At 38.0% G+C, this 13,675-nt stretch overlaps 1 protein-coding gene across 1 annotated transcript in view; it reads right to left on the reverse strand.

The window, feature by feature from the left end:
- Positions 1–13,675, reverse strand: part of NOTCH2 (notch receptor 2) — a 164,887-nt gene that overhangs the window by 105,685 nt on the left and 45,527 nt on the right. The window contains exon 2 of the mRNA XM_036924423.2: positions 13,243–13,324. Within this exon, the coding sequence (XP_036780318.2) occupies positions 13,243–13,324 (82 nt within the window). The remainder of the gene's footprint in view (positions 1–13,242; positions 13,325–13,675) is intronic.

Here is a 13,675-nt window from a genome sequence, read left to right on the forward strand (position 1 = left end):
CTTATAATGAAAAAAACAACAGCAAAACCCACAAACCCTCACCATATGGACGATGCTACTAACTAGCACATGTGAAAGTCTTCACCTACTGGGGCCTATACATGGAAGCATGTTCTATCACGAACTAAACTGCTGAGACTGTTTATCTGTTTTCCTTTAGAGTACAAGCTTTTGAGAACAAATATACTTATTAAAATCATCACCATCATAATAATCACCTAGAAAGCTTTTCCACACAGAGGATAACTTTCATGAAGTTAATGACACCTCAACATTTACTCCTATTACAGCAATAAGAGAACAGTTATTGTCAAAGAAAAAAAGTGTATTGCTTTCATTTATTTTATTGATACCACTCATAAACTTAACAGGAATCTCAACTTTGGTGCAGACCTCTAGGATAGATCATCTCAACTAGAAAAGCAGCATCAACCAAAAACTGATAGAGGAAGATTCAGACATAATTCTTGGTTCTAACTTCAGCAACATCTGCTTCAATAATTTATTTTCTTTTGTATGTTAAGAAAAAACTGACCATAAAGAATGATTCTTCCAGTTTATACCTGGAAGGACATGAAGCATTTCAAGTAGCTATTGTGCTCTAAGTTAAAGGTCAGCAAATATTGTCATGGGTGAAATCCACAGATCACCTGTTTTTGGTACTTCCAGGCCAGAAACTAAAACTGGCTTTTACATTTTTTTAATGGTTATGTTTTAAAGAAATATATAAGTACCTACATAATATCCTTAGTTTGTCTCTTATCCAGAAAAGCCTAAAACGTCTACCATCTCGCCCTTTAAGAAAAAAGTTTGGTGATCCTTGCTCTAAGGCCCTGACAGCATTAAAGTGTATGTAGGCAAAAATGCTTTCGAAACCCTCGCTTACAATTTAGGTAACTTTTTGTTTACTAGAAGTCAGGTTATTTTAGAAGCACCTGTAGTGAACTACGGTCAATTTCAGAAAGGCGATCAAATGGTCAAAGGATCATTGTCTGTTGCCACACCCCTGCATAATTATCACTAAAAATACTAAAAATAATGGACATCATGGAAAAAAATTATGGTGTATAACCATAATGTATTGACTCAAGACAAAAAAACATTATTTCCCTTAAAAGATAGGACAGTGACACAAGAAGTAAAAAAAAATCTTAGCCATTATAATGATTTGTGGCCTTTCAAACCAGAGAAAACGGGTACCAAATAAGCACCCTGCAAGTATACACTCCGGTCAATCAATGTGAAGATAAATGCGTTCTGAGAATACATTATATTTACCTCCAAAAGATGGAAGTAAGAAGCACAAGAGACACTGTGAAGCCTGAGGTGGCCACCGTGGACCTATACTTAGCAACCAAGCTGAAGCTTCAAATAAGATCTCCCAAATCTAAACAATACACCGTGTTATGGCAGAAACCAGAATATAAATCATAACCCATGTTTCACACTAACTCTGGGGAGGCGCTTCCCTTACTAACTGAGACAGGACAGAGCCATGCCTGACATGGCTACATTCTCCTGCACCATTTTGCTTAAAAAGCCCATGTCTAGTTATTTTTATTATTTCCAGTATTTAGGGCATACTGGAACAAATTTATATATTTATATATATCCACATATATGTGGTAATGAGTTTATTTTTTATCTGAACAAGAATAAAAATATAAATAGTGCTTTGTTTTACAAAAATATCTCACCCAAGACTTCAGCACGTTTCCAGATCTCTTTGAGGAGCGGCTCCCCACAGACCTTTCCTCTAAACCAGTGCTGGCTATGCTGCTAGATGTTAACCTTCAACAAAGCCACTTCTCTCTGAGCCTGAGTCGCCTCATGTATTAAAACAAGATGTTAAGCCAAATAATCCCCCATATTCCCTTTAGTTGTAAAATTGTATGATTCCATTTGAGTATGTTCCACAGCCCCTTGGATATTAATATAGACCTTCTTTATGAGGAACTCAAAAGAATTTCCATACTATTTTGTTTCACAGAGCATTAAAAAATAAAGATGTATGGCTAGAGCTAAAATTCTTGATCTTCAAACTGCCTCAAAAAAGCCCAAAATTGTTGGGTTTTTTTTTATTCCTCTCTCTCTCTCTCTCTCTCTCTCTCTCTCTCTCTCTCTCTCTCTCTCTCTCTCTCTCTCTCTCTCTCTCTCTCTCTCTCTAACTCTCTCTCTCTCTCTCTCTCTCTGCTTCTCTCCCCCCCACACACACACATATGTTCAACCACATCAGTTCTTGAGGGTTGGTACAACAATGAAAAGAATGCTAAGTAAGTCTTTAGGTTGCCTAATGGGATCTGAGAAACAACTTTTAATCCTGATTAGTTTATATTCTAATCAGTTATGTTACACAGTGAAGTCACTTGGCCATATGAAGCCTTGCATTCCTCACATATAAAACAAGATGAGTGGGAAAGGTGCTCACCAAAGTGCCTTCAATCTCTTAAGTATGATAAGTCTACAATTTTGGCTTTTGTATTCCCTCAGCAATAATGCCCAAGGGTACAGTGATGCTTGCTGATGTTAATGTCAGTAACTGTGTATGTCTTGACCATCTACCTGTGTCTCTCATATCCTTCACTCTGCTTGCCTATCATTCTTCTGAGTGCACAGACAGTTCAGTACATGTTTGTATGAATGAATTGTTGCACACGTCACACTTTCAGCTTGCCCCTCACAGGAAGCATAAGAAAACAAAGTATAAGCAAAGGAGAAAGAACGATATACTTAAGACACAGAGAATAAAAAGGAATCCCGAACCTAAAAGGGAGAGAGCAGCCTTACCATCTACCCCCAGAAAACTGGCTAACATAAGAGTCTGTTTTCTTCAACATAGAATGGTGGTAGACGCTGCAGTCTCTTCATGGAATCTAACCTGTGATAAATTATATAAAGCTAAAAATGACCAGTGGACACCTTAAACAATGGTCTGGAAACTGATGCACCAAACTAAAACTTGGAGGGGATTAATCACTTTATTCAGTTAATGCAGGGCCTTTTTCCAGATACCAATCTTATATATCTTCTCAACACAGTATAAATGCCCATCTTACTCACTTCCCCAGCTTATGATGCTCTTCTTAATCCTTATAAAATTTAGGAAAGAATAGGTATGTCCCATAATTAGAGAGTATGCTTCTGTGGAGACTAATTATGAACTCTGACAGCCAGTGTCGCTCTTTGCCTGGAAGGAAATGAGTCAACTTTTCATTAGTAATCAAGTTCTGTCTATTTTTTAAGAGTGACGCAGAAATTCAAGCCCAAGAGTTTTAACAGTATGAGGCAGAGAATCAGATACCACAAACATTATATACAGAGATAATTAAGACAGAGAACTGAAGTCAAAAAGGCTCCTGAGGTACTTTTTAGGATGACTGAGGTTTCAGAAGGGGCCTAGTAAAGTAATTCCTCAAGGAGATGTGTGTGGCTTACACAAGAACTGGCATTTCAAAATCTTGAAGGGACAGGAAGCTAAATGGCTAAGGCCCTGCCAAGGTCTAAGCAAGAGAATCCTAACCACTGTCAAATGTTTTCCACCCAGAACAGGGCAGCCCTGGTTTACTCCAGATAATTGAGGGTTTGGATATGTACTATATGATCAGAGGAAACAAACAGTAAAGGACATGAGCTAATTTGGAGTAACCAGAGATGTGGCTAACAGATGCCTGCTTACTCTGGATCCCTGAAAGGAACAGCGTCAGGCCAGTGATGCACTGGACTAGAGATCTGAGGCTGGAACACCTGCATCCTCAGCTAGGAGAATGCACGATGCCATACATGGAGTTGGTCCTGTTCTTGGTGTCTGCTTTTGCACCACTCCTCCTATCCCAACCCATTCTTTTTCTTACCTCAGAGATTCTGGGATTTTGAGTTTCCTTGTACATGGTATCCGCAAGCCTACCTGGCTGCTCTGTTCTGGAAGCAGCGAAGAATCAATAGTCAAGGTGAAAAAGGGCTGAGAAGGTGGAAGGGTGACTGCTCCCAGCTGCCCTCTCTGCCTGTCCCCTGGTCCTCCCCTCACCCTTCATGTCAGACGTCCAAGTCAACATGCACCAAAGGAATGGTTTTTTAAATCAGTTGTCTGTCACTCTGAAATGAGATTAATCCACAAACTGGTTTAGTGAATGTTTACCTCACACAAACTGAAGTGCAGATGGATGAGCAACCAAAATGAAATGAAGAGCTCTGAAATGATTACCCAGGGGACGGCAGCCCTGCTAGTCCCCTCAGGGTCTCTATTGCCGTCCTTCTCCCTCCGTCTCCTCGGGCACCAGCAATACTCTCAGATTCATAATCTACGTGATCCACTAAAAATCCTCTGACTTCAGTCCTCTGTCCCATAGGAGTTGCTCTCTTTTCTGAATCTCCATAGTTCTTATCATCTGACCTCCTGACAATTACAGGTTGCTTTATTTTATACATATAGATATGCCTCATCTCCCCAACAAGCTGGCAGCACATGGATGAGACCATCGTGCCTATGCAGGAGAAACACAGCACTCTTTAGCAGACGCTCCTGAGGAAGTGTCTTGTAAAGAAGGAAATCAGATAACACAAGCCTCTGAAGGCCTTTATACTTAACCATAGTAGCCAGCTCAATAAATACCAGTTTGATGAAAACTAAAGTTTTCTTTGAAGAGTTCTATCAACTTAATGTCCAAATTCTTATGCTGAAATTCTAGTCCCCAATATGATGGTATTTAGAGGTAGGGACTTTAGGAGGTAAAGAGGTAATGTCATTGAGGTTGGGGTCCTTGTGATGGCATTAGTGCTTTAAAAGGAGATGAAAAGATCAGAGCTCTCTCCCCACCGTGTGAGGCTACCATGGGAAGGCAGCTAACTGCAAACCAGGAAGAAGGCGCTCACAGGGAACCAAGTCAGCCAGCACCTTAACCCCATACTCCCCAGCCTTCAGAACTATGAGAAATAAATGTCTGTTGTTCAAGCCACCCAGTCTGTGGTAGTTTGTTAGAGCAGTCTGAGCTCACTGACACAAAGAGTGGGGATCCTACAGTGCTTCAGAGTCTACCTGACTTTTCAGTGTTGAGGATACAAGATTATAGATACAGTAACTACAGGAAAGTGGCCTGAATCTATGCAGAGTCAGTACCCTAAAGGCTACTATTCTACACAAGTCCTAATCAGGTTATTTTCTCATTAACACCTACCTTCTCCTCACACTTATTTGAAGAAAGAAAACTGGATATAATGTTCCAGCTGGATATGTTCACTTAGTAACACATGCTGTCACTTAAATAATGCCTGCATTTGTCTTTGCCTTCACTTTTCTTCCATAAAGGCCTTTCATAAAGATCCAAGTAGGAGATTGCTTAGGAGAGGAACATTTTAAACAGAAGGCAAATGCATTAATAAGGGAAGGGGGAAGGCATCAGTACAAGAATCAGTAATACATTTTTGGACACAGAATGAAGTGCTAGTGGAGATTACTGAAGTGGGACATGGAAAATTCTGGGAAGCCCCAGAGAAATTGTAATTTCACTTACATCAAAATGTAAAGTAAAACACAACTAAGACAAATATGAAAACAAAATACTCACATCACACATCACACATCACACATACACACCCCACCCCACCCCACCCCCCACACACACACAGTAGAGGTGGAGGAGACACGAAACTTCATTCCTAGCTACAGGAACACCTCCATCATGCCCACACATTTATGCTAGCTTACCAAAGAAAAAAGTACTTGAAAATTTTTAGATAATTACATTTTTATCATATTCTGATACTCCCATCCCTCTGTATTTATTGTATTCTTGTTACCTTTGATGGAAGACAGCCAGCCAAAATTTTAAATTAAAGATTTAATTAAGCTACTCCAGATCCTAAAAGAAAAATATTTCTCATCACTTAGTCATAAGAAAAAAGAGGAAAAGGGAATTCCTACATGAAATTAATGGTGCTGACATATCACAATGGCACAATAAGAAACTTTACATAGGATTATGTTAACGTGGGGACTGTGTTGAAAGAAGCTTAGCTAAATTCACATCTATTCATGCCAGGTTTCCAGGCCAAAATTAGTTGATTTAACTTACTGGCAGTTGCCCAAGACAGGCAAAAGGATACAGGTAGAGTCTAAGAATCACTTTCTCCTATTTATCTACCTAACACTGAAGTGTACAAAATTTTCAACCTAAAGAATAAAACTTAGTTGAAGAGAGAATGGGAATTTTGTTATTATATACTGATAAGAAGCTGATGATTCGAGATTTCCTTTATGAAAAATTCCTCAGGGATACTTAACATATTTGTTAAAGGATTTTTCAAGAACCTAAGGTTAATGAGAAGAATCACTTAGGAATGTATTATTAAAGGATCTCAAGTCCTAAACAGGGAAAGCCTCACAGGACATATATTCATACATCTATCTCATGATGCAAATGTAAGATACTATGTTTAACAACTTGTGACTTTTGTGCCATCAGCAACATTTATCAGAAGTTACTGAATGTGACCTGTCTCAGTTTCACAGTTGCATAAAATCTGTCTGGACTTGCTCATCTTCCATTAAGAAAAAGAAGGGAGAGGTTTCAGGTTTTTCAATTTAGCTTTCTCCACTAAAGAGCATTTTAATAGACAATATCCTCTATCCCCACTTTCTCTGCTCTCTTCTTATATTTCATCTGAGTAATTGCATTGAGCTTTCTAGTCAAAAGCCACTTCTCAGAGGTGCAGCATTAGCCCAGCCTGGCCCCTGTACACTCCTGTAGCTACAGGCAGGTTCAGTACTCTAGTATGATGTGAGCTGCCCAGGCCTACCTAATACTACTGTCTCTACTTTAAAATCAGGAACTATATATATAAAGCAGAGTTATAACCATATTCCTGATCTGAAAAGCCACCTTTCAAATACTTTCAAATGTTCCACACTTCCTTTTCAGAAGATCCAGTCTGAACTACCCTTTTAAATAGATAATTTTGTCCCATTTTACTGACTGACAAACCAAGACTGAGAGTGATAGGACATTTTCCAAGGATACATCTCAGGTCAGCTACTTAAGAGTTACGTGATTCTTGGGCAAATTATTCAACCTTCTGAGTTTCCATATACTCATTGGTAAAAACAGGGATATTAAGACTATCTACCTTATGTGAAAATTAAAATAATACATGTAAAGAGCTTAATTGAGCACAGAGCCTGGCACATAATAAGTGCTCAATAAATGGTAGTTAGATTATTATTCTTTCACTGCCAAAGATCCAATTGCTAACAGGTATTAGGACTCAAACACAAGTCTATCTGGCATAAAAATGTATTTCCTCTCCATATCACCAAGCAGGGCTCTTCCAAATTCCTTAATCCATTCACCAGTGCCAGACTGAACCATACTGGAGCCTGAGGCAAAAGAAAACAAATCAGTAATACTGATCTTTTTATTTAAAAGTTGTATTTTTTTATCATGGCTTTTTTTTTGTATCATTAATATATACTTACATGAACAACATTGTGGTTACTAGATTCCCCTCATTATCAAGTCCCCACCACATACCCCATTACAGTCACTGTCCATCAAGCATAGTAAGATGCTATAGAATCACTACTTGTCTTCTCTGTGCTATACTGCCTTCCCCGTGCTAATCATAATATCATAATGCCCCTTTTTCCCCTTATCCACCTCCCTTCCCACCCATCCTCCCCAGTCCCTTTCCCTTTGGTAACTGTTAGTCCATTCTTGGGTTCTGTGAGTCTGCTGCTGTTTTGTTCCTTCAGTTTTTTCTTTGTTCTTATGCTCCACAGATGAGTGTAATCATTTGATACTTGTCCTTCTCCACCTGGCTTATTTCACTGAGCATAATACCCTCTAGCTCCACCCATGCTGTTACAAATGGTAGGATTTGTTTTCTTCTTATGGCTGAATAATATTCCATTGTGCGTATGTACCACCTCTTCTTTATCCATTCATCTACTGATGGACACTTAGGTTGCTTCCATTTCTTGGCTATTGTAAATAGTGCTGCGATAAACATAGGGGTGCATATGTCTTTTTCAAACTGGGCTCCTGCATTCTTAGGGTAAATTCCTAGGAGTGAAATTCCTGGGTCAAATGGTATTTCTATTTCTTTATCATGGTTTTTTGCATTCATTTTGATCTTTTGAACTATTGTAGTAAAATACCTTTTTTTTCTTGATTACTGAGTTTAAATTTTACACCTGATACAAATGCCTCACTCATCTCACTGTGGTCCCAGCCCTACCATTCATTGGTGGTTCCTGCACAAAAAGACCTTATTATAATCATCATTTCACAATTGGCTTTACAATACTCCAATAAGACTTATTCTGAATCTCTTTACATAGCCCAAGTTAATGAACTGATAATTATTTTATGATTTCCCAAAGAAGTGTGAAATAGTATAATAACAATTATCTATTAACTACAACCATTACCATGGACTCATGTTATCTGCTAAATGTGGTATACATGAACAGCATATAATAAATAATTTCTGCATTAATAACTCCTTAAGCATCACATTTAAAAAAAGGATTACTCTGTGTAAGGATTTATTAACCAAAAGATAGAATTATTCATTTTATGGTAAGGTAAAAAAAATATATGGAAAAGACACTAGGCTTTGCTAGCATCTGCCAGATAAACTGTACATATTATGTTCTGCTAAATAGGGCACCCCACTTGAAGGAGCCTTACTGGAAGAACCAGTTTCAGCAGAAAAGAAAGAGAAAGTGATTTACCAGTTGGTATTTTCCTCAGTGTATTTCTTTGACCTGGCACTGCCCCTGAGCAGCACTGGACGCACTGACAGGGTGAGGGAGCCACTGACATGTTGAGTCAGCCATGACTTTTGAAAATGCTTTTCTAGGAAAGCGTCATCTCAATACAAATATTGATAATGCATCCTCTCCTATAAGCTCTGGAAGACTCCAAGGGTCTCTATTCTCTCCTGACTATACAGAAATTTATCAAGAGGACAAAGAAGGCAATGGCTCCGGTTTTCTTGGAAGACTTAGGGAGGCCTGGACCACCAAGATCCTGGCAAGGAAAACTGTTAGTTGTTAATGTTTAATATTTCTTCCAGCTAGTAGACAAATTTTAGGTAAAATGTGATGCAAAGTTGTATTTTCTAACATTTTATATTTATAATGACTTAAAGTGTAGCTTCTAGTTAGACACTTTGGCAAAAAGTAAACATTTTCAAATGCAATCACCCACCCACAGGTGCCTATGTATCTCGTGGTGACTGTCCACTCTCTAACAGACACTACTAGTTACCTCCTAAGTAGTATGCAGAAATTCTTGAAAGATTCCTTTATAATTTTTATCATTAAAAATAATGGTAGGATAACTTGGACCAACTCTCTTGCTTATAATAATTATAAACTCTGGACAAAATATTAATGGTACCAGAAAGCAACCAAAAGCAGGCAGAGACTGCAAGGGATATTAGCCCCAAAAAGAGAAGAGCAAATTATATGAAACCTACATTTATTTATACAGCTTTCCCCCTGAAGGCATTCCCCAGGCCATGAAGAATGAAAGGAATAGAATGCAAGCAGAAAATGGGTCTTACTGGGCTGAGGAGTCAAAGGTATCTAGAACTGTCAAAACAGCTAGAGTTTAAGGAGGAAATCCTCGAAAACAAAGAACCACAGAGCAGGTAGCCGTAAAATAGGCATACAGCTCCACTCAAATCCTTAAAAGATTCCTGTCCGTACATGAACAAGATGACACTTAGGAACCCAAGGGAAAGCAAGAGCTGACAGGCTGACAGGCTGAACATGGTTCTGGTAGTAGGAGGTTTGAATTCAATTCTTCTCAAATTAGAGAGGCTTAGGAAACACCCCAGAGCTTGGTAAACACCTCACACTTTCCACTGAACTCCCAAGGGGGTCATATCTTACGAGTAAAAATCATATCCCAGGACTAACATGTATACCACCAGAGTAAAGGCAAAACAGACCCACCACAGCAAAGCTTAAAACCAAGCCTCCACAGAAGTAAGGTGATCTTCCAGTAATGCGACATCCTGCTAGAACAAAACCCAACATTCTTTAGTGGAAGATAAACTTTAAAATATATCACCCACAATGTCCAGTAAATAATTACCATAAACGTGAAGTAAAGGAAAATTGCTCCCATAGATAAGAAAAAGAGCTGTTGGCACATTCACACCCAAGACAACTAAGATGTTAAAAAACTGGCAGACAAGGACTTCAAGTAACTATAATAAATATGTCCTTAAAGGGCACATTTTTGTGAATTTTACAAATCATAACTTCACCCACCCCAACATTCTAGTGAGCTTGAGTTACCCATGATTTTTAATCAAATTGGGATTTGGAATGGTTTATACTTGAAAGCCTGAGACAAACTTGAAAGTGATTAATGACAACCAGATTTAATTATACATTTACACCTCCCAGTAGGACAAGGGAGAGAATAAAAAATGTCTTATAGTGAGAGAGAGGGCCTCATTAAGATTTGACAACTATTTAGGAGCAATAATTGGGTTTTATATAAGATCCCACTGGTTCTCCTTATCTGGCAGCCCAATCAATATTAGACTGAGAGAGTATGTAGGTCCCTAACAGTGAGAAAAAACAGTTAAGCTGTGTACAAAACTAACCTTTAAAAGTACTTATCCTCATCTGTCAATGTGATATTATCAAGGATTTCTATAATTCTATAAACAACCATTTATTTTAGCTGAGTCAGTAGCATTATGCTCTTTAAACAGGCAAATACCTTCTTCTTAAAAAAAACATTTTCCATTAATTCCACCACCACCACCCCCTCCATAAAAGGAATTTGGCTTCAACTTTCTTTACTTAATCCACTAAGCAATAGCATGAATAAAAAGATAATCATATGCCCTGCATGTCTGATGTAAATTTTATAACCCTTCTAAACATTCTAATACTCATTTACCATTTTGTGAAAATAATTACTGAACAAGCTGCATTAGCTTCTTTCCCCAGGGAAAAAGCAAAATGGTGAAGATATACTAAAAGGTCTGCTAAGTAGATGTTATTTTTGCTTAAAATTTTGCTTACCCTTCCGTGGAGGTTGGCATGGCATAGGAGGGGTGATTGATTTGGCCTCCCTGATACTGTTCTTACTTTTCCTGTGTCCACTTATGTCAACACTGCCACTCATAAAGATGCTAATATTACTCTTATTAAGGTAGAAAAATACTCTCCTTTTACAAGTTTTGTTTTTCATACAAGTCTCCCCAAAAGATGATCTCATCCATTTTTTCCTTACTCTCCCTTTCTCAGGGAGCTTGTTTTCCTCACAACATAGTTGGAGGACATCAGAGGAACCCACCCAAAACTAGATCCAAAAGCAACCCCTCCGATCAACAATAAAGTATCCAGGGACAGTCTTCAGGCAGCCCCAGTTTTGTCAATCATGAAGTGAGTTCCCTGTTCCCTGGCAACTTTGTTTTTCCAGAAACTAGGGGGCAACTTTGTCTCTCTCACCTTGATTGAAAAGTTTGAGACAAGCAGTCCACAAATCTGTTTTCCCAAAAGGAACCCTTAGTGCCCTCTCCTAGTTAAGGGCTGAGGTTGGCCTCCACTAGAAACCCTTTCTCCCCATGTCAGACCACAGACAGACATGTAGGCCAACACTTAGAATCTATTTGAAATTCTCCCTACATAAGTCATCAAGCTGAATTATCTCCAAATAGAACTAAATTACCTATCTATGGTACTACCATCCTGGATGCTATATGAAGCAAATAAAATTCTCACAAGAGGATCTGTTTCTTTTATTTAAGAAAAATAGATTAAAGAACATGTCAATGATATCTATTGAGTACCTGTGGGTTCAAGAAACACAAGGTTGAGCGCTAGCTACATATCAGGCACTGTACAAGGCACCAACTGCACAAAGGACCTCATCACCATCTAGCAGGAGAAGCAGACACATCAATATATGATCACTACATAATGGACTGATTACCACAGGAGAACTGAATAATACAATAAAACAAGTAACTAAGAGACCAGAGGGCAAAAAGGGACTAGGCAAGATTTCAGTGGCAAATTCTAAGGTATTAAGTTCTTCTCTTATTATCTCCAGTTGTATCTCCATTCCTGAAGGAGAATGTACCACATGATTTTGGATTTTTTTTCCAGCTAGTAAAACTAAGTCAGCAGCCCATAATCAGTTACACAAAAATTTTCATTTCCAATGTTATCTTTATTCCAATCCAAACAACATATTGTTAAGCTTCACTGTCATCACAGCTTAAAATACTTTCACATGAGTGAAGAAAATTTTTCCTGACTTTGAAAAATTCTTTTTTGTCACAGTAAGTAACTTAGATCCTTGTGTCAGAATGGACTTATTAAACAAATGCCATTACCATATTTACAGTATTCAAGAGAATAAACAAAACCATGTTGGATAAACTCACTTAAAATGCTTACCAAGCAAGTACCTCTACCAAAGCAAAGAACAAATATACCCCATAAAAATGTTAAAGAAGATAAATTTCATGGTACCAAATCTTATTTTCCATGATATAAGTAGAATTGATACATGTTCCTGTGAAAAAAATTCAATTGAGATAGAAGGAAAACAAATGGTCCATTGAACACCCAGAGAAGCTATTTATGATATTATCTCACAGGCTTTCTCAAACAAACAGTATGGCTAGATGGTTGGAGAAAATGAAACAAGTGCTCTTGAAAACCCAGCCTACACTCCCTAGTCTTTTTCCTCATCCTATTCTTTTAAGTCCGTATAATGATATTACGCACTATCCCATCCCTGAAGATACGTGTGCATCTCTCTGTCTCAATCTCTCTTTCAGAATTGTATATCTGACACTAGAAAAAAAAGTTTCATGTGGCTGTAATATTCACTTTCATTAGGCAAAATTTAAGTTAATTATCTATTTCACTTGACTTAAAAGCAAGATCATAGTAACATGATGAAGAGTGGTCCTAAGGCTTTGCCTTCAAAATGCAAGAGAATGTACTCAATATATACCAACTAGACACTCACTGAAGTCTTTTTCATAATGAAAAATATGATAATAGTAACTTCTCATTAACCATTTATGTGACAATCATAGCCTTCCATCCTTATCCTCCACAAAACTACATCAGAAAAGTTAGAGAAACAGTAATATTTCACAGAAGTATGAAGAAACAGAAGAGTAGAACAAAATCTTGTCCAGTGTCCTACTGAGGAAAATAAATATATGAAGAAGAAAAACAGCTAGAGCAAAACTTACTTGCAGTATCCTGTACCATTGTGGTAGGTAACACATATTCCTTCATTTACACAGGGCTCATAGCCATCCCGACACTGCAAAGCTAAAAGTAAAAACAAACACACATTAGAAATAAGTCATTAATCATAACCCTCAAACATCAAAGAAAAGTTAGCCAAACCAGGTCCACAGTTATTCTCACATTCAACAAGGTCTGGGTTTCCCTTTGGAGATTTAATCCGTTTTTTGTCTTTTGGCTTCTGGGATCAAAGAAGCATGAAAGTTCATCCCAAGAGTCTCTTCCTACAGTAACTGTTTTGTGGTCTTGGATGATGCTCTTAATTCTCCATGCCTCTATCTCCCAACACTACTAAGAAAATTAAAGCTCTGACATCCACTTCATGCCACAAGTATCTTGGGATTTGGATATTCCAGATGAGCAATGTAAGGACTC

The sequence above is a fragment of the Manis pentadactyla genome, chromosome 4, assembly GCF_030020395.1.
Source record: "Manis pentadactyla isolate mManPen7 chromosome 4, mManPen7.hap1, whole genome shotgun sequence".
NCBI lineage: Eukaryota > Metazoa > Chordata > Mammalia > Pholidota > Manidae > Manis > Manis pentadactyla.